The sequence below is a fragment of the Hirundo rustica genome, chromosome 1 (genome assembly GCF_015227805.2).
Source record: "Hirundo rustica isolate bHirRus1 chromosome 1, bHirRus1.pri.v3, whole genome shotgun sequence".
Lineage (NCBI taxonomy): Eukaryota > Metazoa > Chordata > Aves > Passeriformes > Hirundinidae > Hirundo > Hirundo rustica.
In genome coordinates, this window is record NC_053450.1 from 142,260,200 (window position 1) to 142,285,819 (window position 25,620).

A 25,620-nucleotide genomic window follows, 5' to 3' on the forward strand; every position below is an offset into this window, starting at 1 on the left:
GAATATTGATATCAATATTTAATTAATGCAAAGATATCAGGCATGATGTTGAAAGCATTGAGGCTCCCTGAAAGGTAGATTATTTATTAAAGATGTAGTGTCTGGGTCTCTGACATGGAGTACACATCCCTGGCAGGGATATGGAAGAGGTGTAGGGCAAAGTGGGCTCTTCTCTCGTCTGACACATGGTATGTGTGGCATTGGGTGGCTTATTTCATGCTATTCATTCTTTAGTACTGCATAGGGAAATGTTACAAAAGCATTTGAGCAGTGAAGGAAGCAGAAATTGCACTACAGAAAAATATATTAATAGCAGAAAACTGCACAAGCCAGGTAATTTAGTTTCAAATGAGTGGCGTAAACCAACATGTTGCCGAGGGAAGTGAATAAAGGTGAAAAGATTCCAATATGAAAATGATGCATGAAGAATGCCAGTCTTAAAGCCTTGAGATGCTGCCTGTGTCTCTGAAGCCACATCTACCCCTGCTGCCTCTCTGAATTTAGTAATCACCATTTACGTTCAGCTAACAGATGTGTTGGTACCCCCACTCCCTTCTTCCATGCCTGTGGATTTAAAAATGCCAGAGACGGATGCAGATGCCAGAGACATTTTTATATTGAAGGTGGTTGTTGTGGTTTTTTTTTTTTTTTAAAGAATCGTGAAATTATTTTTTTTTCTCTGTCAGGGAAGAATGAAGTAATTGAAATGAAGGGGATTTCCTGGTAATTGTCTTAGCAGCTCATGTCACCAGAAGTACTAGTTTCCTCAGGCAAGCTCTCTCGCCTCCAGACTCTCAACATTGAATCCCTCAGTCTTTGTCACGGCAGCACCTTCCAAATCCTGCCAAACCTTGTCCTTACCTTCCACCCTTGAAACACCTGACCTCCCTCTGGTACCAACAGTGCTCCAGTAAGACTGCAATTCCTTTTTCAATTAAGATGCACCTCACCCATTATGGAAACACAACTGTCTGTAATAAAATACAGTGCATGGTGCACAGTGATGCAGTATAGTGACAGGGACATGAATCAAATGTCTGAGAGACAAGTAAAAACAATGTAATTTTAAATAGGAGAATATGATTATTGAAGATGGAATTAGGTTTGGACACATGATAAGACTCCATCCATCTGTGAAAAATGCCAGAAGATTTTTTTAATGAGATTTTCGGTTATAAACTTTGAGACACCATCAGTCCTGAGGTGATAAGATTAGCGCTTGATTGTGTGTAGCTATGAGAATGAAAATGTATATAGAGAACTGACCTACTGTGGAAAAGCAATTAGGGACTACAAGGGGACTAATCAGCAAATAAAACAGCTATGCAACACATCCCATGGAGAAAAAAAAAAATAAATCAGACATACTCTGTTATAATTTAACAGACACTTGTAGATAAAATTGTGGTTATGGGTGACTTGAGGCATAAAGTGATATAAAATAGGAAATTAAAGCTTTAATAAATTAATGTTGCTTGAACCAATATGCTGTTAGGCATAATGTATTGCAAAGGACAGGACAATTAAGGAACGGGAAGGGAATTACTTCTGGGATGTAATGTCCAGATGCTACAATCTGAAAATCCAACCCAAGTATGACATTTGACTTTGGCAAAGAGGCTTAGAAGAATTGACTTGGGAACGGACTAATTGTACATATGAAAAGACTTGCAAGGGTCAAAATTATGGCTGCATTAGCTTGCACCTGTCAGGTCTTCAAATGCCTCATAAAAGGTAGGTTCTGAGGCTGGAGGAGCTTCATTTCCACTGGGACTGGCAGCTTTGCTGCAGAGGGCAGGTTGGCACAGGTGGGCTCTGCTGTCATTACCATGCGGCTCATGGGCCTCACCCAACCTTACACCAGCAGTGCTGCCCCACCCTCTTCTCTGCATCTGCCTTTTACTGTGCAATTGTATTTTATGTCCTGCCAAAAGGAAAGGAAATGGGACTGGCTACGTGGCTGCTGGATCTGGGATGGTACATTTGATTGGTGAAATAATTAAGGGGGTTGCTTTCACTACCTGCCAAAGACCCATCTTATAGACCATGACCTTCATAGCTGTGCACTTCTGGCACTGTTTGTCTGCAGCTGATCCATCTGTTATTTCCACCTGCTCTTCTTTTTCTTCAAGTTAACAAGTTAGGTTCTGAAAAGTAATTCAGAACCCATTGCACCATTTTGTTCTTGCTTTATGCAGTCTATTTAGTGCAGAAAATGAAAGGTTTAGTGCTAAGCACTTGTTAGCTTCTAGGCAAATTAATTTTCCCTGAATGAAAGAAAGAGGATTTTCTTAACTTTAAACACTTGTCTCTCCTGAACTTCACCCTCAACAGATTCACTTTATAGATTTCCCTATTTCACTGATCAATTCCATTGCCATTTATTTTCCCTTGAAGAGCCCCGTGGCTGGTTATCACAGAAACAAACAGAGTGCAATGAAGTACACCTCTAAGGAATTTGGGTATAGCGATTCTATGGACAGCAACTTTCACAACCCTCCTTTGGGAGCAATCCCTACTCTGAGTAGGGATTTTACTCAGGTGCTTGCTGGAGTTCCATCTTATATTTTAAACAGGTACACACAACACAGCTCTCTTGAGGAGACAAGATTAAATACATTCTTTTCAAGTGTTAACAATGATCAAGTATATGGTAATAAGTACAGCATTTTTCCCATGAGTAGTAAAGTAGCTGAAGTGAAATGTTTATATTCCACCTAATGACATACTGACAGTCTGTGCTTTGTTCATGTGTGCAATGTAAAGAAAAGATTTAATGTGCAGAGTGCTGAGTATTAAAAGGAAACAAAATAGCTAAGCATTGCATAAAGCAGGAAATGTTAAATCTAAAGCTTCTGATCTGGATGCAAGCTTCATCAAGGTCTCTCTGCACATGACCATGTGTTCCTCAGGTGAGTTTGGCACCCAACTGATGCCAAACCAGGCCCAATAGGCTATCCTGGCTGCATTTGCTCCAATCATCAGCATGTGCTCTGCCTTGGGAAATTTGTCCATGGCCGAGTAAGTCCTGGTCACTCCCCTGAAAATTTGCAAGAGCAGAGACTTAGTGGAGTAACACATCAAAAATGGGCAGTACTCAGCAGTAAATCTCACCCCAGCCCAAGGGGGTGTAACACCTGCACAAGGTGTTACATTGAGCGGCCCATGGCAAGGGTCAGTGCGGGCAAATTTGTCCTCTTAAATCCCAGCTGTTTGGCTAAAAAACAGGTTGTGGGAGGTTTTCAGCAAGGAAAGATAACAGGTCAGGCAAAGACGAATTCCTCTATCCTAAAAAATGAACAAGCCCACCAAGGTGTCTGATGGAGCTGCCTACTAACAAATATAATTGTGATTGAAAAACTGTGCCTGTTGCAAGATGCCAAATAAAACCATCCATTTAATAATACCAATCCATTTTAGTATAATAAAATACATCAGCTGTGGGATATTTTATGAAAATGTTTAATTCAACTGTTTCTTTGGAATGTAGTAGTCATAGTTTGGAAATTTAAGTTACAGTTCAGTTCTATGTGGTTTTTTTATGCTACTCAGTGTCTGAGAATACAAATGTCATTTAAAGTTAAGGCTTCGCTGTTCATTTTGAAACAACAATTTACAAGTGTCATATTGTCATAGAAAATAAAAATTTCTGTAAAAAAAATTTGCACAAAGTTTTATGATGGTACAAAACATGAAGCAATAATATACCAGTAAAATGAAATCATTTTACTACAGAAGATTTTTATAGTTTTTCAATAAAGAAAAAAATATGTTATTTTACACTTTAAAAATTATGAAACAATCTAAAACAATATAAACTGAACATTTTGTAACACTGCCTTTACAAATTAATAACTTTATAAACATATATTTTTTTAAATATATTTATCAGTGCAAGATACTTTTCAATGTAAAGTTGCAGTATCATTTTTCCTTTATTGAAGGGCAACTTTAATTCTATTACCATCAGAGAAATCAAATCTTCAGTGCCAGATCCTCCTTATCATAGTAATGTCTGAAGACCACAAAGGAGATAAATTCTTTTTTAGGTTCACTATTCTCAGTATGTTAAAAGAAGGAAAAAACCCACTAACTACCAGCTTTTCTGTTCAAATAGATCAAGACCCAGAACTGGTCCTGAATCTATTGAAATCAGTGGGAATATTTCAAAAGGTTTTTGGCTTGGGCTCCCCAATGGGATTTTCTCTTCAAGGCGATACAAGCATGTAACTTTTAGTCAAGTTAGTGGACTAGAAGTTTTTTCAGCCAAGGAGAATAGATCCTTAATTCCTGACTCACACAGTGGTGGTGTGCTGAAAATAGTTTTGAAAAATCCTTTTCTTCTTTGGGTTAATTAACTAGCTGGTGCAATGCCATTATGGTCAAATTACAGTGTTAGAAACCAATGAAAATTCTACCTCTGACAAAGTGAGTCTGTTGCTTTGGATATCTCATGGACTAACTTTGAGGCAAAACTTTCAGGCTTTAGGTGCATTGTCTCACCTTTTGGAGGACCCAAGGTTGAGAGGCTGGGGAGGTAGCTCTTCCATTAATCTAAGGTTTGATGCCCTGAAGTGGGTGTTTGGGTTTTCCTGATAGCCGTCGTCTTTAGGACCCCTCTGAAGTAGCAACTATCCATATTGGTTTTTTCTATCGGGTCTTCCTTTAAAATATTTTCAACTTTGAATCTCATTTTCACCTACTGTCTCCCTCCTTTTTCTTCAATTTCTGGGTTACTAGTGGATTTTCTACATATTTTTCTATTTTACAGTTCATAGTGGTGAAATTACACACTTCAAAACATTTGGTGTATAAATAGGGGTGGATTCTGTTGCTCCAAATAATTCAAGGCTGAATTAGCCCTTCTTTAATCCTAATCCTGGACAGGATATTTCATTGCTCTTCTACAAAAGCAATTTTGGAAAAGACTAACTCAGAAAGTCCCAATCACTTCCCTGACTCTACTCAGGAAATTCAGCAGGGAAAAACATGAGCTCCACACTTGGTAGGATGTTCCTTTCCCCATGTTTGCACTGGTTTTCTCTGCTGGTTGGTGGATACCCAGGGGAAGGTTGAAGCTGCCCCTCAGTTATGGCTGTGCTGTGTGCAGGTCACTGCAGAAACCCAGGGGCTCCCCTTGCACCTGCAGGAGGGGAGTGTCCCCTCTGCTCCCTCGCTGCCTCGTATGGACCCCCCTGGGAAACATGCTCTTTGTTTCTTTGTACCCTGTTGGACCAGCTGCATAGGCTGTTGAATATTATTTGACCAATAGTATATTACCCTAAAATATTTTTAAAAATTGCCATATCATTGTCCAGCACATTTTTCTGACAGCTTAGAGTACTCAGTTCACTGCATTGGTCACTGTCTGCACTTGTGGTCAAACAGAAACCTCCTGGTATGAAATGCCAGTTGGATATAACATGATGGTAAGAACATACCCGACATACATTGTGAGATTTCATTCTGCCCTCAGTACCCACTTGTAAGACCAATTAGCATTGATTAGCATGAAAATACATGGTTACTGACAGAACAGAACTCTGAGTTCAGGTAGGGGCAAGAGGAGGAAAGTTTCTCGTTTTAAAGGCAATCTTTTCTGTAAGGGAAGAATTTTCCCCAGTGTAATTAACAGGCAAGCTCTTCAGGATAAAAGACAAGTTTCATGACATCAGGAAAAAAGATACTGTCACTTTATGCTGTTAAGAAGAAACCCAAAGTTCGACTTTGGAGGATAAAGTTAAGAATTTTCCCTTATTTTTAAACACAAACTCTAATAAAATCCTTTGCCATTACCAGCAAGTTAAAGCTGAAGTTTTCTTTCCTTGGCAATGGCAAATGCTTATGCAACCTACTCAGAGAGACAAAGAGAGAGAGAGAGAGAAAGAGAAGAGAAAGGGAGAGAGATTTTACATTTGAAAATACATTCTATATGAAAGAACAATAAAAGGGGATATTGCAGCTTTATACAAAAGAGTCAAGAGACATGAACTTGAAATACAGAAAGCAGAATAATCAAGCCAGGTTGTCAAATCTGATTAGCCCTTGCCTTGGCTGAGGCTGTTTTCTTACACTAAAATATACTTTTCTTTTAGTCAGTGAGCCATCAGAATATGATTAAAGACAAGGGCGTAACTGCAGAGAAGTTTTTGTTAATGTTAACACAATGAGAAGCAGTACAAACAAAAAGGCACTTGAGAGGACATACACTAGCCAGTGCCAAGGACTTTTTTTGTTTAGTTTTTAGGCAGTACACTTGGTTACCAGTTGTGTCTGATGATGGCACATACTCTTTTATGGAGTTCACAAGCACAAAATTTAGTACAACACTGAAAAACATCAATAAAATTTGACTGTATTGCTTTGTAAACAGAGCTGACACGCTATATCGGTACTGATGCAGCAGTACTTTCAAAAACATCCTAACCCTTCTTTGCCTATGCACAACACGAGCAATTATACACAAATACAGGTGCAGAAGTCCACTAAATTGCTGTTACTCCAATATTTTCTGGGCACTGAGCTACAGACAGCATGTCCATCCAAAGGACCCCACTGAATACATTTTGTGACAGCATCTTGGATTTTGCACAGTAAAAACAAAGTTATCCATTAACGGAAAACAAAAGAGAGGGAGAGAAAGAAAGACAAAATGAACTATAAGTCAATCATACTTGGTCTCAACACCAGCATTCGATTATTTCAAATAAAACCAACAGAAAAAGCAGACTGTACATGATTCAGGTTGTTAACACAGATTGTTTTCCATGTTCATCAGTTACACACTCATTGAAGCTCCTGAGAAAAGCTTGGCTCAGTGTCATCAATGCACTTTTCAGCCTGTACAGTAAAAGATCAACAGTTCCCCAGCACGACCGAGCTATGTCCTTCCATCCCAATTCTCTGACTTCTCCAGTTGCTTTATGCTTTCATGCTTCTGAGTATGAATTCTGTGTGTTTAGTTTATCTTTTTTCAGTTTTACGCCATCGACCAGTTCAAAGTTATAATTCTCCAGTGCAGACAAGTTCCTCTCCGACATCCCATTGTGCCAACAGGCACAGTACAGAACAACTCCACAGATGGCTCCTAAAAGCACCCCGAGTGCGCTCATGGCTATGATGGTAATGAGGATTGGATCTAGGGTCTTCAGGACATTGCCTGGCTTCCTGGAGATGTTGTCATCATAGTCGTCACCTGTACGGTATGGAGGTGTAAACCCTGGAATTGAATAATGAATTGCAAAGTTTTCAGAACTGATCCTAGTTAGAGCTTTGTCTAATGAATTGGAAATTTTGAGAAGATCATCAATTTTTTTTTTAAAGTAAGTTTTTTCTGTAATTTTAAAATATACCTTCTTCAAGGTGGTCATAAATAGCTGAAAACTGTAATGTGGCCCAAATAGCTGTGGATTATTTCAGACTCCCCTCCAATCTTTAAATCTGCTGCCTGTTAGTAGAGCTCTGGTTCTGCCTTGGATTAAGTGGGCACCTTGGGAGTGAATAACGAGGCCTTTTGATTATATTTTGCCATGTTGCAGTATATAGCTCAAAAATGTTAATGAAATCTTACTCAGCTCAGTGTGAGAGGTTAGAGCCTTAAACATTGGTTGGGAATATCCAGGCATTTTATTTCTACTTCAATGACTTCAGGATTGGATCTTGAAGTGCAGATAGTGACAGAACAGACACAGAAGAGCACTCTGCCCTCTCATGTAAAATATTCACTGGATGTCATAATGTTTCCCCTCAACTTTTTTAGTTTATGAAAATGACCCAAAAGCAGCAAACCCTGTAATGGTTGCTGGAAATGCCAAAAGTCTTTTTGGACAAACTCACTCTCATTCACTGAAATCAATTATAGCAATCCTGTTGACTGTTACAGAAAAAAAATTAAGCTCATTGCCTGAAAAATGCAAGTATATTTTATTATTGGAACAATATGACAATTACGATCCATTTAATGATCCATTTACCATTATCATAATTGGAAATGATAATGCTTTGCTAGACTGGTCATAAAATGGCATTTTCAGCCAGGTCTGTAAAACATTTAACCTGGAGAGTTTTGAGCCTAATTACTGAGGCACAGTACAAGTCATAAATTGTAAGATATAATGATAGTGCTTTCTTCAGATGTGGAAAAGCTTTCTAAATAACAAAACACTGAGGGGCTATAATTTGCTTTCTTATATATTAATATAATATAACAAATCAGGTATATGAAATTTGAAATGTTTGATATAGGTACAAATAATAAAAAGTACATATGTCCATATGACATGGAAGAATAGAACTATTACAACCTTCAAATAAATGTAAGTCTTCTTATCATCTCATCCAGAAATATCAAACACCTTAATACAATATGCAGTTAGAGAACAAATCAATAAATAAATAAATAGAATGCAAAAATTCACATTAAAATACACATTAAAATTCATTCCCTTTTAAAAAAATAACATAATTTTTACCTGTTTGATTACTTTCTGGGTCTTCTTCTTCATCTATTTCATTCTCCACATCAGTTGATTCTAATGAAGCAAAAGAATTGACATTGATTATTAGGGTTACAAACACTGATTGACTATCATGCTGGCAATAACGGTGCAGCAGATTTTCCTGTGTCAGAGCATCATTATGGCGGCTTGACAGAGCTGTTCATTAAAATGGGCTCTGAAAATTAATGGAGGAAAAAAAGAAAGGTTAAAAAACTCCTCTCCACCCAGTCTTGGCACAGTTTTAGTTATCAGCAGGGGTTTTCCATACCTGGGAAAAAGAAATCAGTGTGATGAATTAGCATCTCGTTCACTGTATTTACAATTTTGGCGCCCAATTCCATAACACTTCATCAGCATAGGCATAGTTAATCACAGGAATAGTTTCACTGACTGCACTTGTGTTTGGATTTCAGACTGAGCTTTTGGGTTTAGCTCCCTCAGGCAGAATCTTTGCTTAACATTTGGTTTGAACAACCAAAACATGGAGGTAGGAAAGAAGTTATTTCCCTTTCTCATGCTGGAGTCAATTAAATACAGTCACTGTGGTCTCAGCACCTCTCTTGGCACTGGGAACACTGCAGGAGGACTAAGCAGTGCATCCTGCCTCCCCTTCCTGCCAACTGCCACTCTGGTGGCATTTGATGAACCCCAGGGGTTGGACCACATGGTAAAAAAAGTTTCCTCATCCTGCAGTGAAATTACCACATAGCTGAAGACTATCATGTTACCCTCAAAAGGATGTTAGCTACAAAAGGTGAGGAACACCCTCTATTATTGCTCCTAGTTGTATTGTTAACTCGCACAGAATAAATTTATCTTCTTAACGCTAAGAGTTCTCATTTCTATTCCCTCTTCTATATAAAAGTAATTGCTTCATCTCTGCTATGAAGGACAGCGTTCTGTTGCTTGTGTTTATCTGGGGCTGCTGCTGCCAAATTACGTGCCGTATGCAATGTGCATATGATATCAGTGACTGGAATAACTCAAGACTGGCCAGGAATAAAAGGGCTCAAAGAGCATCTCAGGAATAGCCTGGCTCAGATATGGGAAACGCCATGTCCTAACGTTGCTTTGCGTCCCACATGTCTGGGAGCTGATGACTACAGCAAATGAGGCACAGCAAACTCAGAATGACAGGACAGCAGAGGACAGGGCAGGGGCCTTTTCACCCTATTTGCTTATCCTGTAAGGGTTTGATATGGTCCTTTAAAAAAAATCAAGAATGCTTTGTAGAAAGGGATCTGAAAAGGGTGAAGAAATAAAATTGGATTTTGTGCATCAGTTAAAACGGAGACCCGCAATAGGAAAAACAGAGAAATTTAAAGAGGGCAATGATATGAAATACAGGGAGAGATGTGAGAATGTGATTATGCTGTGATCCATGTTGGTAGGATGCCAATTCTGATCTAGACTGCTGCCATACCAAGGTGACACTAATGGCACTTACTATGAATAAAACTATGGGCTGAATCAGGACATTTTCAGTGGAAACATAGCTAATAATTATCTATTCCTTTTTCACAGATAAAACCAGTTACTAAAACAAAATAAGCAAGGTTTCGGATGAGAATTCTTTACGTTCTGGCTTGTCACACTTACTTCGGCAATCCTCTTGCGCTATGTGATTGTCAATTTTAATATCATCCACAGCAATTCCTCCAGTTCCTTTTCCAATTTCTCCCTCAATAACCACCTGGAAAAACAAGATAGTGTTCACATTTTTTTCATGTTCGTATACAACTGCAGCAGTCAGGATTTCTTAATTAGTTGTTAACACACATCTTCACTTTCCATGATGTCACACTTGTGCTTCAATCGTGGCCTGAAAATTTGCATTGCCTGCCTTTATGAACTTACACAGGCAAATGTAAATTATGTACTCTCATGACTTTATGAAAGACTTTTACATCAGCAAAACTGTAGCAAAGAGGCAGTTTTGTGACTGATGATAAATGATTTATAAAGTATTTATTTGGCCTCTGATAAGAAAGTGCTTGTCTCACAGTAATCTGAGATACCATGAAATATTTCACTATTATTAGTCACAGCAAGCATACCTCATCTGTAGGTGTAATATTGTCTACATAAATCCTTCAGTGACATCTTTTACTATGGTGTATAAAACACGACCAGCAAGGTGTTGCTGGCCTTGGCCGTGGCAGTTCAGCGAGGAACAGCCAAGCTCACCTGGTAGTGTTTCACAGACTTGTGAAGAAGAACACGTCCTTCCTTCCAGTAGTTTGCCTGGTGCCCGCTCAGGGTCCACAGCACCTGGTCATATTCATCAGGCTTTTGGTAGCGCAGTTTGATCTTCAGGGTGCCGACGTGTGCGCCGGACATGTGGTACCAGAACGTCATGCAGTGGGCAGAGTTCTGCGAGTAAATCACGGGGCTCAGCAGTCGGGCCACTTTGCCTTTCTGGGTTTCATCAGCTTGTGAGTAAATGAAATTGCCATCTCCTACTGTGACAGAAGGACTGTGTTAGGAATAGCCACCAGCTTTAATTTTCTTTGTTAACATAAGAATTCCTGACCACCCCCTGATCTTTTGCTTTCTTTCCATGCTGATGGGTCAAGCATCACAAACAAGAGAGTCAGAGGGCGTTGTTTTGGGAGCTCTACGGAAGCTGATATGCTTTAAGAAGAGGGACACAAAGCTGATCAGAGGGCTGGAGTACCTCTCCTATGAGGACAGGCTGAGAGTTGGGGTTATTCAGCCTGGAGAAGAGAAGGCTCTGGGGAGCCTTTCAGCCACTAAAGGAGACTTCTAACAAGGATGAGGACAAACTTTTTTAGCAGGGCCCACAGTGACAGCCTAAAGGGTAATTGTTTCAAATTAAAAGAAAGTAGATTCAGACTAGATATAAGGAAGAAATTTGGTGGGTGGTGAATCATTGACACAGGTTATCCAGAGAGGAAGTAGACACCACATCTCCAGAAACATTCATGGTCAGGCTTGAATATGTTCCTGGTCACAGCAGGGAGGTTGGATTAGATGACTTTTAAAGGTCCTGTCCAGCCCAAGCAATTCTCTTATTCTACACTTTCTTCTGGCCATCTCCTCTGCTGTTCACTGGGATGTTTTGTGCCAAGAGTGAACCCTAACAATGTGCTCACCACGTGAAACACACAAGGCATTTGCTTTTGCTAAGGGAAGGAGGCACAAGCATGTTTGGTGAGAGAGCATTATGTCAGTGTGCACCTCCTGAAAACAGCCAGCCCTGGTTCAGCAGGCTAAAGAGAAATCCCTGGGGCCTACTCTATGTTAATTGTGCAAAGAACTATTAAAAAAAAAAAATCTCTGTTTGAAGTAATCTGTGCTCAAGGGGCAAGATTAGAACGCAAAGAATATTGAAGGATGAAATGGCTTTGAACAGCCATGATCAGGTATCAGGAACGGAGATTTAAAGAATGTTCCCAAATAGAGGCTGAGCATTGTCACAGATGGTGTCAGAGTTATGCCCTTGATTTTTGTAACAATATATTACGCTCTATGTATTTGTGAGTCCTTTCCTGAAAGAGTAAGATTATAGCTGGTACTTTCTCAAGGGCATAATGGATTTATACACATTGAAATCTGAACACCTAATACCCTTAAATTGGAAACTTACTTTCTTAATCGCACAAAAGAGAAGCATGTGGGAGTGTGATTAGTTTGGTAACAGAAAATTGCTAAGTAAGATACTGACTATAGAGAAGTGCTTCTGAATTACATCAGCCATGCATCCATTCCAGTTAGCTTTTGAACAGTGTCTTTGCAGAGTACCGGTGGAAAAACACTAAGTTCATCCTGGTGTGTGTAAGAATAGATTGCATGTGCAATGCACTCACACAAAAGGAGGGAGTCAGCATTTATTGATATCATCCTATTGAGAGTAGGAAGGGTAAAAGTAATAATAAGAAATACTATTTCTCAAGTATTGCTGAAATAAATATCTGTTTATACCAACACTTAAAGAGAAGGAAAAGAAGATCGTTTGGAAGGGTGGTGTTTTATCAGCGTTGGTCTTTGCCTATACATAACAGCCTTGAATTTCATGTGAAATAGTGTACAATTGAGACTTGCTGGATTGCAATTGTAAAGTCCTGCACCAATGAAGACAGGAAGATGAGCATTGCTACTCTGGTAAGCAGAAGAAGGTCAGAGTAGTGAGATGGGAACCAGGAATGAAGAGAAGTGGGTTAAACCCACTCCTGGGTCCTAAACTGGACCTAATAAATTAGAAACAAATGTATTTCTTCTAACATGAGCCAAGTGTGTTTTCTTTTGTTTGGATCTTCCTGTGAGCAGTAGAGGTATCCTGCTCAATATGCATGTTGAAGCATTTTATAGGAGAAGATGATGATAAAATAAAAATAAAAAAATAAATAAATAAATAGCCTTCCCCCCCCCCCCCCCCACGTCTTTCTGCAATAACGTCTTGTCCAGCTTCTTAAGCAGGAGTGCTTATGTCTATACATCCTTTCCAACTTTGCTTCTGTGCAGAGCAGCACAACATGCGCAAATCTCATCAAAGAATGGTAACAGAGAAATCCAGAGGAAAGAAAAAAGGAAAATAATCACAGCATTAGGATGGCTGTCTGAATTGGAAGACCTAACGCTGCCCAGATTTCATCACAAGATATATAATTTGAAGTGACATCCAGTGTATCCTGCCATCTTCAAGCAATTGCTGTTGAAGATTACTTCTGTGTATTTTTTTCATCTTTACACATGAGTCTGAGAGAAAGATATGCCTGGGAGTTGCTCATTGTGGTCCTCCCAATTCATAGGGTGACCTTATTGTGCAGCTGAGGGCTTGCTTGGGACATCAGGGCCATTCAGACTGCTCATGGTCTGCGTTCACACCCACCCCACTCACTCTGTGCCTGTCAGCAGGGGAGTCACAAACCAGGCAGGTGAAGGTGCTCTTAGAGTTCAATGAAAATTTTGGAAAACATTGAAAGTGCAGCAGAAGAAAAGGAGGCTGCCTGTAAGATTTACTAAAGCTACAGTTCATGGAATAAATAAGTTTTCTGTACTAGCAGGGCCGAATGGAAACAACAAAATCTCATTTGAAGAATATAATTTCTTCATCTTCTTATTTAAGACAGGTTCTCTCTCTATAATCCTTGATGGAAAAGTGCAGATAGCTCTCATTTTCAGAATATTATTGCAGTGCCAGGTCAGGAACTCTGTCTTCATTGTCTTAATTAGAGCTTTACTTATGCATGCCTTTTAGATTTTGTCAGTCTCTGGCTAACATAGCTTTTAACCTCCTTTCAATGTCAGATCCTACTGAGCCATTTCACTTTACTCTACATCAATTTTTCCACCATTACAGCCTTCACTTCAGCTAACTGCATTTAGTTAATTTGATGCCATTTATTTGTACAATGCCATTTACAGTCAAAGTATTACAAGTTTTTTTTTCCCCTGAAACTACTGTACTTGTCTTAAGATTCAATTGAAAGTGTCTCAGAATTTAAAAAGTCCAATTTTGTCTAATTTCCTTGTCATTCTCATTAAGCAAAGGGTAGCAGAAGTGGGAAGGGGGATTCATCTCAACCCATTTGATTAATCTGCACATATGCAAGCAAGAACACTAAAGTGAGAGGCTGTGCAGGTCACACAGTGCCCTCCCTTCTCCACTAGCCTGCAGCAAATTTATTGCCTAATTATGCTGAGCTATGAGTTAGTTACTACAAAACAAACCAATCAATTCCCCAAGGTGATATTTCTTGAAAAACTGTTTGTGAGCAGAGGATGGCTATAACCTCCTGCTCCTGCTGGAAAGGAGAGGGGCGTGGTAATACACCCATCTGGGAAGTTTCACTTCCATACAATACTTTTCTGTGGTGGGTAGTCCCTGTAACTACAAACAGGAATAATGTGAGGTCATTAGCTGACTGACTGTGTTAGCTGGTCAGTGATATTTGCAAAATATTTGGTTATTCAGGTATTTTTCTACCCAGGTAATGACTACCCAAAAGCAAGTCTGGGGAAGGGAGTATCTTCAGTTCCTGACAAGAAACAATCTTTATTCCCCAACAGAAAGGACAATTACCTTCAGCTGTGATTACCTATAATGGATTAGGTTTACTAGAGAACTATCTTTGTGACTTTATGTATTTTAGGTGTAATTCACTCTCCTGTGATATTGGAAGATGTTTGTATTAAACAGAACAATCTCATCCTGTGTAAAGCAGTACATCATGAACTCATGATTACCTGTGTGGTCTTGAATCGGCCCAGTTTTGCTGGTCAGGATTGCCCACCTTAAATCCACCTGGTTGTCATGCTCCCAGTCGCACAAAGTCTTTTGGGATCCCCAACCAAAGGCACAGTTGTATAGTGGCTGCTCTGCAAGGGAAGATGGAAAAGGGGGAATGAAATGTGATTATTAATTGCATAATTCAGATTTTGTACTTCAAAACAAATGCATACATTTGACATTAACAGAACCATTCCTTCTTGAAACTCTGAGAAGCCATAGCAAGAACAGCCCTCCTGGGAAAGAGATGAAAAATCACTATTTTTTTTGTAAACGATGTGGTTACTTCTTGTGTCTTTATGATCCGTATTATGTGATTTTTTTTCTCTGTGGTTAGATTAATTCTTCTGATTTGCCTACACTATCTGATAACCACATTGCAGCATGTAAGACTCATAAAGCAAGCTCTGGTTTACTTATCAGGAGTATTTTCTGGTTGTCAATATCTCTTTGCACCGTAATAGTGCCATAATTTGAAACTCACAACAAGATTTGGACAAAAATAAGAACAACTAGAGACATTAATGGAATGTTCTTGGCAGGAAAGGATTTCTGGTGATGTCTACAGTTCTTGGCTTCAATAAGGAACTTTTTTCAGCATCTTCCAGACAGTTAGGTAGGCCCACAAGATGGCAGCATTGAAATGGACAAATTGAGAGGGAAAATGGACAAATGTGGCTGATTGCCAAATGAACTCAAAAAAAGCTTCAAAACAAGCTCTGCATAAAATAAGGGAAGTCTGGTATTATGGTCAGGATGAGATCATATCTTGTTTTCAGCTTCTTTTCAATTCTGCCCAAAGGTTTAATACATAGTAGCTTATTTTCTTCAATAGAACTTGGAATTTCAATGGAAAGATTAAAGAAAGATAGCATATAAATCCTTTGCATTTTATTTTCAGAAGCAGTTTGAAATCTTTTGAGCATTTGGTTCCTACCCCATTGGTATGAACTTTTATCTCACCTTGGGCAGTGACAAATCCCAGTAGAGCAATACCCTCCCAACAGCAATGTGACCAAATCTTGGAGTATTTTCTCAGGCATGACTCACACCTTATTAAAGGAATAACTTAGGTTTACTTTAATGAGTTGCTTTGTGCAAGTATGAACTAAGAACAAAGGACTCTATGCCTCCATCAATATCGGCCGTGGGGGAAGAATTGTGTTTCTTGCCCTTTATTAATAAAAAAAGACAGGAAAGATAATGTGACCCTTAGAATGTGTTTGTTTATTGTGGGAAAATAACAAGAAATATGGGAAGAGTGTTGAGACCTGCAGTTGGCCAGACCTTTGAGGTGGAGCTTTTCCAGTCTGAAGAGGCAAAGACCTCCTCCATGTACTAAGCTGCCAGGGAAGACTGGTAAGCCTTTTGAACTCAAACCCCTGATTTTAATGGAAAGTAAACTAGAATAATAATTTCAACAACACAAAACCTCAGGTGAGACGCTTGAGACAGAATGGATACAGAAAGGGTCCATCTATCATTCTCTCCTTGCCTGCTGTGTCCTTGTTTGGCAGGCTCTTGCTTCCAGACACAGATTTTTCTCAACCCACTGGATTCCTGCATTTCGGCCACCGTGCCCTCTCCCCTCTGGCCCCTAGAAAATTTCATTCTGTCAGCAGAGACATCTGAGCCTATGGCAGCTCCTGCCCCTCTGCTCCGCCTGTCAGTGCCTTGGCTGTGCTGTGGTGTCTCTCTGCACTGAGCCCTCATTCTTCACTCCTTTCTTTCATCCTCCCCATCCTGTCTGCCTCCCCCCTCTCTCCTGCTGGCCTCCAGAGGGGTCTACTCCACATTGTCACGAATGCAGCATCCTAGCTGGGAACAAATGAATTTAACAGATAATGTTTGGCACAGGAATTCAATGTGGAGGAAAGATGTTTCCTGGAGCATCCTAGCCCTTTCTAGGAAAAAAGCAGATTGTGGTGAATAATCTCTCTTTGGGCTCAAAATATTGAAGAAGCAGAACTCAGCCTATGCACACATAAGTGCAGAAAGGCAATCCATTATGTCCCTTTCTTCAGTATATGAGGTATTTTTTTCTAGACAATGGGGCCATGATCAAAGACATCTTACCCAAAAGGGGACATCTGAAAATCAAGGGGGTTTTTAAAAGAGACAGAGTGACATTGCAATGAATTAAAGAGTTTTAAGATTGTGAAAAATAGCCTTTCATTGTCAAGGAGGCCTAGGGAGAGCTATATTGCATGGCTTTGACATCAGAGCCATGAGACAGAACTTTAGAAAAGGTTTTAGAAAATGTAGAACAAAATTAATTTTATTAATCCCGAAGGATTATATCATGCAAAGTAGTGATAGCCTGTGTGGTATTCAAACCACAAGAAAGGAGAACAGTGGTAGATAGATCACATCCTTCTGAAGATACTACACAGCATAAATGAGCACGTAGCACAAAGACATTGATGGGACGGGTATTGTTCAACTCTGAATAAAAATAAATAGCAGAATACATGGGAGAAGTATGTAAATGAGTGATGAATCCAGAGACTCAGAACAGAACAATATTCTGGTTTCTCCATTTCACAGTCTAAGTAATGTGAGATATCCATTGAAGCCCAATGTAGATCAAAGGAAAAAAATTCTCATATGATGTGAGTGGTACTTGCTTCCTTGAATGCTGTGAAGATTGAACACAATTCAAAGAGAAATGGACACTGACATGAATAAGGAAAACATCCAGAATTTAATTGTAAATTCTAAAGTGCAGGAAGTGACAAAAGCCTTTTACTTCATGCTCTGGTGACAGTTCTGAACACTGGGATCAGAAGGAGAGTTTCAAAACAGAGCTAAATTTCACAGCTCCATCTAATAAATACTTTCTTACACTTTCATTTGAAATATATAGTCCAGGAAATTGGCAAAGAGCCTAAGTCTGATATGCTTTGGCCATGCCTGTGTTCCTTGGCTTCAGACTCAGAGCGAGCATGGTATAGAATAAAAATGAACTTGTTTTCCACGCAGAAGTAGAATCCACTGAAATAGAGAAGAATTTGACCACTAACCTGCACGCAGTTAGCTGTTTCTTGCTAGGTTCCTATTGTTTTCTCAAAAGTGATTGTGTTACTATATTCCTTAGACAATCATAGCAATGGGATTGAAGGTCAAAGGCAAGGCATTTCAGAGTGCTCTAATTTTATGAGCTTCTTAAACATGCCATCTCTTATTGCCTATTCTTATGTCTCTTCCAGTGCTTCTCCCAGGGACCCATAAAAAAGGAAACATAGGCCTCCTAGCCAATTAATAATGGACACTTGTAGCATCAGGAGAGGTTCATTATGGTTCAGTATGGACAACGGATCTGCCCCAGAAAAGACAGACTAGTTCAGCCCTTCTATTAAAGGTCCCAGGGGGCTGATACAGTAGCTCACAGCAAGCTACAGGCAATGTGTCCTCTTCTTTGTCCGCGAACTATAGCTTGGCAGCTCCGGAGGAAGGAAGGAAACAAGGGATGAGTAGCTATTGTTGGGCTCCCTCTGCAGTGCTGGCCCATTCCCATGCTAGGATAATTCTCCTGCCAATAGGTGATTGATCTCTGGGTTTGTGTGTATTGAGAGGACAAAGAAAACCAGCTATTATGTAATCAAATAGCAGCAGCAGCTCAGATGAGAATCTGAGAGGGAGGTGTGACGAAATCCCATATGCCTTTTTCAAAATGTAGGGTACGTGATACTGAATTAAAACAGATTTATCCTCTCAAAGAATAACCAACAGCTGTACTTTTTGACCACATCTTGCTCACAGCTGGGACCATTACTGCACATGAACAAGAAAGTAATTTGAAAATCTAGTTGAGTGAGTTTCTTGCGAGTCCATTAATCTTTCGTGACCCACAGACTTTGACATATTTTTATAACTCCTCCAACAAGAGGCAAGAAGAAGCATGATGGCATTAAAGATGATATGAAAGTGCTCTCTAAGATGCTCTTGCCAAAGGGTAAATCAACATTAAAATAGGAAATTACAGACAGAATTTGGACCACTTCAAAGTAGTATATTTGGTCTGATTTGTGTTTGCATTTCACCTTTTTATACCGTTTATGCTGGCAGCATAGAATTACCTTAAATTATAGTAAATGATAATTTAACAGCTTTAATATCCCTTTACTGATACAAAGTTGCTCCATCATAAATGAGAATCAGACCTATTCTACCTTTAAATTATTTCTTAGCAGAGATTTTAACTTCGGGATATTTTAGTTATATTTTTCTGAAATAGCTATTACATGTGTGAAAAACAAGGTACTTCTCAGAACAGTCTGCTTTACAAAGGACTCAGATTACACACTGAGAGCACGTAATGTAAATGAACAGCTTGCTCTGTATGTAAATAGCTAAGAGACAAGCATTTCAAATGGTCCTTTAGAACTGAAAAAGATGTGTTCAAAAAGCCTAGATGTTAGAAAGTCTTAGGGCTGAGGACTGAGGTATTTACCTTGACAGACAGATTTATAAAAGGCATAATTTTAAGTTTGAGGAGGAAAGTAGATCCTCTCTTAACAAAAAAGAAAAAAACCCAAACCTTTAAACATTTTTAGCAGTTTGAAATCATGATTGCTTTTTATTTTCTTTCAATTCAGCCCCCTTGAAATGAACTGTAAAAGACTCCTTGATGGAACAGCTTGTTTATACACAGAGGCTTTCCAGCTATTTGCTCCTAACTGTTTCCATAGCGTATGAAAGCTGGTTGGGATAGGATAATCTCAGGCTTTGACACACACAAGCGTGTTAGTCTGGGATAACAAGACGAGGGATATTTGCAGGCTGGAATGCAGGCAGCAGGACGGCAGTACGTGGTGCTGGCACCTGCGCAGGGTACCGGCGCCATGGCAGGTGCTGCTGCTGAGAGGGTTGCTCAGTCTCTGTCCCCAGTCTCTGTGGCACAAGCTGCTGTGGCCACCACTGGCACAGTGGGTGCAGCTCACCCGCTGGAGCCTGCAGAAAAAGCTCATTGCCTTGGAGCTCGTCCTTTACCTCATGGTGCATTAACACCTTAAGGCAAACCAGGCCTTAAAGGGAATGAAGGCCTAAGCGGAAGGCCAAGTCCTTGGTGTGTTAAATTCCTACCTTGTTCAGCTTGAGAAGAGCTGAAAGAGTGCTCTTATCCTGAGGCAGCAGAGGGCCAGGGGCCCCCAAGCAGCCCTGGAACTTCAAGAGCAGTTTAAACCGCGTTACTTGTGGCAGAGGGAGCAGACTCGCTCCCAGCTGCACGGCCCCTGCTCCATGTGCTTCGCTCGGGTCCAGCCACGTCCCTTCAGCAGAAGGAAATGTTTATACCACCTCCATGCCAGGAGGGGTTTCCCCATGCTGAGGGACATTTCTGTCTGCCCCTTTCTGGGAGTTTTGGCTGGTTTTCAGTACGGGATTATGAGGCAGCTGGAAACCTTTACGTCTTAAACTGGAAATTCTGGAAACCTTATTCTTATTTATTAGCGTCTAGCTGATCTCTATCTATGATCTCTGTAATGTGCTGCCATGTGGGAGCCTGGAGTTTGGGATGTGAACTCGTCCTTTATTCCCCGGAAGGAAACGGTTCCAACCAGCACAATGCAGGGAAGTAACACTGGCATGCTCTGAACTGAGCCTCAGAAACTCATTTAATAGAGAAAAAACTTGGCACATCAGCGAGTAAGCAAAGGTGGTGCAGGAGGGAAGTAAGGAGAGAAAATGAGGATATCTTAATCTCTGAAAGTAACAGTCAATCTGTTACTGGGGAGTCCCGCCCAAGCCAAGGGGATTAAACATAACCTGCAAAGCAGCTGGCACTGCTCAGGAAGGAGTGGAGCTGTACCACACAGGGGCATTTTCTAAATCTGCCATTTGTTTAAATGCAAGAAGATAGTTTAAAAGACTGTAACAAATCCTTAATCTCATCAAAATAGAAACCTAACAGATAATTTCAGACATAAAGATTAAAATGCTTTACTCTAAACCCACTGCACAGAATCGTTTCTTCCTCTGCATCCCCAGCCCCTTTGCAGAGGTGTGAGATCAGCAGCAGCCTTCCAGCCCTCCAGCAGCGCTGACTGTGAAGAGCAGGGTGGAGATGTGTCCCGAGAGGGGAGACTGGCTCGCTGCTGTGTTTTTCATTGCACTGGTGCTCCATGATCCGCCTCTGCTCATAAAGCAGGGCAGAGGTAAAAATAGTGTATGCTGACTTAGCCAATTGGGTGACCCTGGAGACAAATTTTGAGGAGAGTATAAGCAATGGCCTCTGCAGTATCTGAATGCAGAGGCCGAGAGTGGGAACAAAGTCTGAGCTAAGTCAGCTCTATCTCTTAATCAGATCAACACCATCAGTGTCCTTTAGGAATTTTTTTGTATTATCAGTCCCTTTCTTTCACTTGAAGCAGGAGTGGATTGTGTCACATGGTTGAGGAAACAGTGATAAACACTTACCCACCCTGTTAATAAATCACTTGCAAGACTGTGCCTGACTGTGCTTTAATGGAGGAAAAGGGAGTAACTGAAAACTGACCTCTCCACTGCTCCACAATTATTGATGCAAAGGATTTTTAACCAGTGCTTATAGTTTTTGTTTGGGTTATAGTTTGAGTTTTCTGCCCAAATCCATCCTCTTCCCCACTCACAGTAAATTGTACAGGATATTAAAAAATGGTATGAAAGCTGAGGAAGCAGCAAACTAAGGAATTTAAAAGCTGCTAGCTATTGTATTAAGTAAGAAGGACCTGCTGCAAGTGACAACTTGGTTTTCCCTTTTCAAGTTCGTGGTAGCAGTTTATGTAACCCCATTTCAAGAAAACTTGCTAGAAAACAATATTGTAAAATTGCCAGCTCCCTGGTGGAAAAAACTGGCAAACTACTTGCCTTAGTTTTGTAAAACCATGGATATAAATAGAGAGTGGGCCTCTGTGGCTGTTTTTGTTTTTCCAGAGTTTGCAAACACACTTTGTGTCACTGACATGCCACATTTAAACAGTGCACTGTGTGATTAAGTTAGTTTAATTTTGTCAGCACTTGGCATTTGCTGATGCAGAAGGAAATCTTGTTCTCTGCTGTATCTACATGTGGATGAAAGGAATAAAATATTTACTGTACAGAGCTAAGAGACCAGATGCTTCTTTACTTCAGAGACTTTAAGGAATGGTAAGTCAGGAAGTGCTGCAATTCATTATTTTGTCTCTGGCATGAAATTTGGGTATGGAATTTATTGTGGTTTTAATAAGATTTTTTTTTTTTTTACCTGGTTGTAATGTATTGTCAATTACTGTTGGCTTTTCTGTGTTCAGCACTGTAGTCCCACCTGGAAAAGAAATTATCTGTATCATGATACATGGTACACAACAAAGGACACAGCAGTCATTAGGAATAACCTATATATAAACCTGAAATATTACTGTCTTTATTAGACATGTAGGTAACTGAGTATGCGATCTTAAGCATGAAAACATGACATTAAAAATCTGTTTTGCTTTATCAAAAAGAACACAAGAACTCTTCTTTAAATAAAGCTGTTTTTCTTTGGAGTCCTTGCAAACACCAACTAGATCATCCTCAATATGTCCCTGTGACCATCCTTGGTTTATAGGTGCTGATTTGCTCCAAATCATATGGGAAGTGAGCAACTGGTCTTTATGGCACCTCCTAAGAGTCACTATTTTGTTCATTTACCCGTGACCTGTTGTTTCATATATCAGGGATGTGAGGTAAAACTGGAGCTTCCCTGTATGTTGTTTCATAGCTGTGTTGTGAGACCGACTCACAGGGGAGGTGCATGGGAATTGTCAGACTTTAGGATCTAGTCTAAGGTAGGTTTCACTTCTGTCTCAAAGTGAAGGAAGAATTAAGGATGTTTGTCCTTTTCTTCATGCAGATAAACAAGAGGTGAGTGGGGTCATGGCACTCTCCTAGGCTTACTAATTGATATTTTTAAAATACTTGACTTTTTAAAGCAAGCCTAATATTCATAAGGAAACAAAAAGGAAATTAGTACAATTATAAATGCACGGTGGGGTGCTGATTACCAGTCAACGGCTCCCCTTTTCTCTTCTCCAGCAAGCAAGTGCTTAAAGCATTATAGAAAGGATGACTATGATGACTTCCAGTGAGAATGAATGCCCAAGCTGTACCAGCTTTATGTTTGTGAGAATGATCTGATGGGAAATGCTAGAAACCACGCAAACAGAGTAGCTCTGTATGGGGTCCAAATAGAGCAGGAAGGAATTTGGCCTACAGCACAATTACAGTTCATTGCAAGGGATGCTTCATTGTGGCACTCACATATGTGCAAGTGCTGTCAGGGAAGTGACCCTACAGTCGCGCACACGAGAGCACGCACGCCGTGCTTGCACCGGGAATGGGTGAGAGAGGGTAAGGCACTCATGAAATCCTCTCTGCACTCCCCTCCTACCCTTAATGGGCCACACATTTGCCTTCTATGCATTTTGGAGGAAGAAAAGGATGTTTACAACTGATTTATTGGTAAAATCAGTTCTGTGCATTTTACTGTTGTAAGTAACACCATCCATAAAATGCAGCATTTCTCCAATGTCCAGAACAACTGGGCATGCACTGCCTAGGGTTTCTAGGTGTTGTAATAATAAATTATACCTAAGTGTCTGCACTTTTGCAGGAGGACAATGCAGTAATTTTCAATATTAACACTGGAAAACACTCAGTTCCCTGGAAGAGATGGTGCTCAGGAAGGCTGGTGGCTTGTCTGAGAGATTATAAATTGCTCCCGAAGCACAATCTGCAGAAACTGCCAGAAGGTTTCTGCTCAATAAACATTCCCTAAGGGACATGTGGGATGAAGTCCCGAACTCCTTGAGGTGTGGAGACTGAACATGGAAGGTACTTGCATAAACCTGCCTGCTTTCCCTGAGAGAGCCTCCTCTATGTGCAATATGTCTCTACTTCTTGGGCTTTGCAAGACAACATAGGGCTCTGCAGGAAGCCCTAGTGTTTCCTGACCTGCCTCTTTCTTTTCTGAATAATAAATAAATCAATTGCATTGTTTAGTAACATTGAAAGCTTTCTGAGCTACCTTAACACAATACAGATTATTTTATCAGACTCCCTTCGTGGCTGTTTGGATAAGGATAAGGCTCATCTGGGATACTGATTTGAAAAGTAGTGACAGTGACTGTGCACTGTCTTTTCCACTCAAGAATTTTTTTCAGTTTATGATTTGCAACATAAAATTACAGGAGACATTGGGAAAGCTCAGAAAGGGTTTGATATTGAAATTTCACTTTCATTGTATCTGCTGCCTGATGTTCTACTTGGCTCATTCCAAAAAGCCAATCTCTTACCTAAGCTCACCCAATGTCCTCTTGGACACCTATTGCCAGATTTTAATGCTATTTTATGTCATGGATATAAGAAGCAATAAACATTTATTAGACAAGCACATCAGGGAGCAGTGATGAAATAACTTGTGCCGCTGCATCTAAAAACAAGCTCAGTTACTGCAGATGTACAGATCTAATCAAACTGACACAGAGATTTGTGGAACAAGTGACCTCTAAGAAGAGATCAAAAAAAAAAAGGTGCAGTGTCAGCTGTCTTAGAAGGACTAATGATTCTGTTCAGAAGTGTGAAGATGTGAAACCTAGCAAGCCTTCTCTGTTCCAGATGCTATGTTACAACTCCCCCTTATTTTTCTGCTGGTGATGGCAGCATGCAGAACATCAGCCCCTCTGTGGCTATAATGCAGTGTAGGCAGGGAAGCTCATGGAAATATTTCTGGCAGTGTGAGTATGTGGCAGTACGCTCTGATGAAACAAATTTGTTTTGTTTCTGTCTGGGAGAGGTTTGGGGATGAGATTTGAGTCCTATACCAAGTTTTAGGTAGGAAGCCTGAATGTAAACCAAGCAATATTTCAAGTTCTTCAATCTCAGACAATAAATCTCAAGAGTATTGTCCAGCTTTTCTTCTTACTAAGAGAAAGTTTGATTAGAAGATTTGATTAGACACAATTGCTGCTCAAAAAATTGCCCTCTCTTCCATCTAGCCACTATTATTTTCTTCAAAAATTACATAGCTGAGAAAACAATCAAAAGCATTGTCATATGTAAAAGGCAGATGCCCATGTTTTGACAGCACTGACGATACAAATTGCATACTAATGTCCATTAATATTGAGTGGTTAAATTAGTGCAAACATTAAGCTGGTGATGGATATGAGCTATAAAGAAGCTGCAATGGAATGAGGATGGTTTCTGCACCTGTCAGTTGGTAGTCATCACCTGTGCCACTGTGACAGTTTGCCTGGTCATCATCACACTCATCCACGGGCTTGCCTTCAGAAACAGTAGGGACAGCAGTCGGAGCTGAAACAAAATCCAGTTGTTCAGTTAAAACACGTGCTGGAGAACCAGTATGCAGTTGGAAGTAAAACCCTGATGAGCACCATATGCCGTATCTGAGGACTGAAGCAACTCTACTTTGCAGGTTGCTTAGTACTTTGGGATGGGGAGTATCTGTTCTGCCTCCAGCAGTGAGGCATATCTGAGCTCAAGGGCTGAGCAGAGCTGGGCAGCAAAGACCCAGACTGTCTTTTCACTGGCTGATGGGTGTTTGTTGCTCCTCTACAGGAACAGTGAAAGCCTGGCAAGTCAGAATGAGAGTCCTGGAGGGTTGTGTGTGGGGTAGAGACCCCATAATTTTATTGCTTTTCAAAGTCCCAGTGAGTGGGCCTGTGCAGAGGAGCATGAAGGGTGCATGATCAAGGTGGTAATTCTCTAGCACCCAATGACTTGCTGGAGAAACCTCTCTGCAGAACATATGTAAGAGAGGAAATGTCTGAGCACAGTTCTGGAAACAGCAGCAGGAAGGCAGTGTGATGTGGAATCACTTTGTGCTCAATGAGGACACATGGAAGGTGT

The 25,620-nt window shown here is 40.2% G+C and overlaps 1 protein-coding gene across 5 annotated transcripts in view; it reads right to left on the reverse strand.

Moving 5' to 3' along the window:
* Positions 1 to 3,446: 3,446 nt before the first annotated feature.
* Positions 3,447 to 25,620, reverse strand: part of NRP1 (neuropilin 1) — a 114,149-nt gene continuing 91,975 nt past the window's right edge. The window contains exons 12-18 of one of the 5 annotated variants that reach the window (XM_040068709.1): positions 24,982 to 25,065; positions 21,974 to 22,033; positions 14,709 to 14,840; positions 10,686 to 10,957; positions 10,098 to 10,191; positions 8,472 to 8,531; positions 3,447 to 7,219 (exon numbers count right to left, since the gene is read on the reverse strand). In XM_040068709.1, the coding sequence (XP_039924643.1) occupies positions 6,930 to 7,219; positions 8,472 to 8,531; positions 10,098 to 10,191; positions 10,686 to 10,957; positions 14,709 to 14,840; positions 21,974 to 22,033; positions 24,982 to 25,065 (992 nt within the window). In that variant the 3' untranslated portion in view covers positions 3,447 to 6,929. Of the gene's footprint in view, positions 7,220 to 8,471; positions 8,532 to 10,097; positions 10,192 to 10,685; positions 10,961 to 14,708; positions 14,841 to 21,973; positions 22,034 to 24,960; positions 25,066 to 25,620 lie in introns of all 5 variants that reach the window. The other 4 variants (XM_040068623.1, XM_040068537.1, XM_040068792.1 and 1 more) reach the window with 4 other exon arrangements.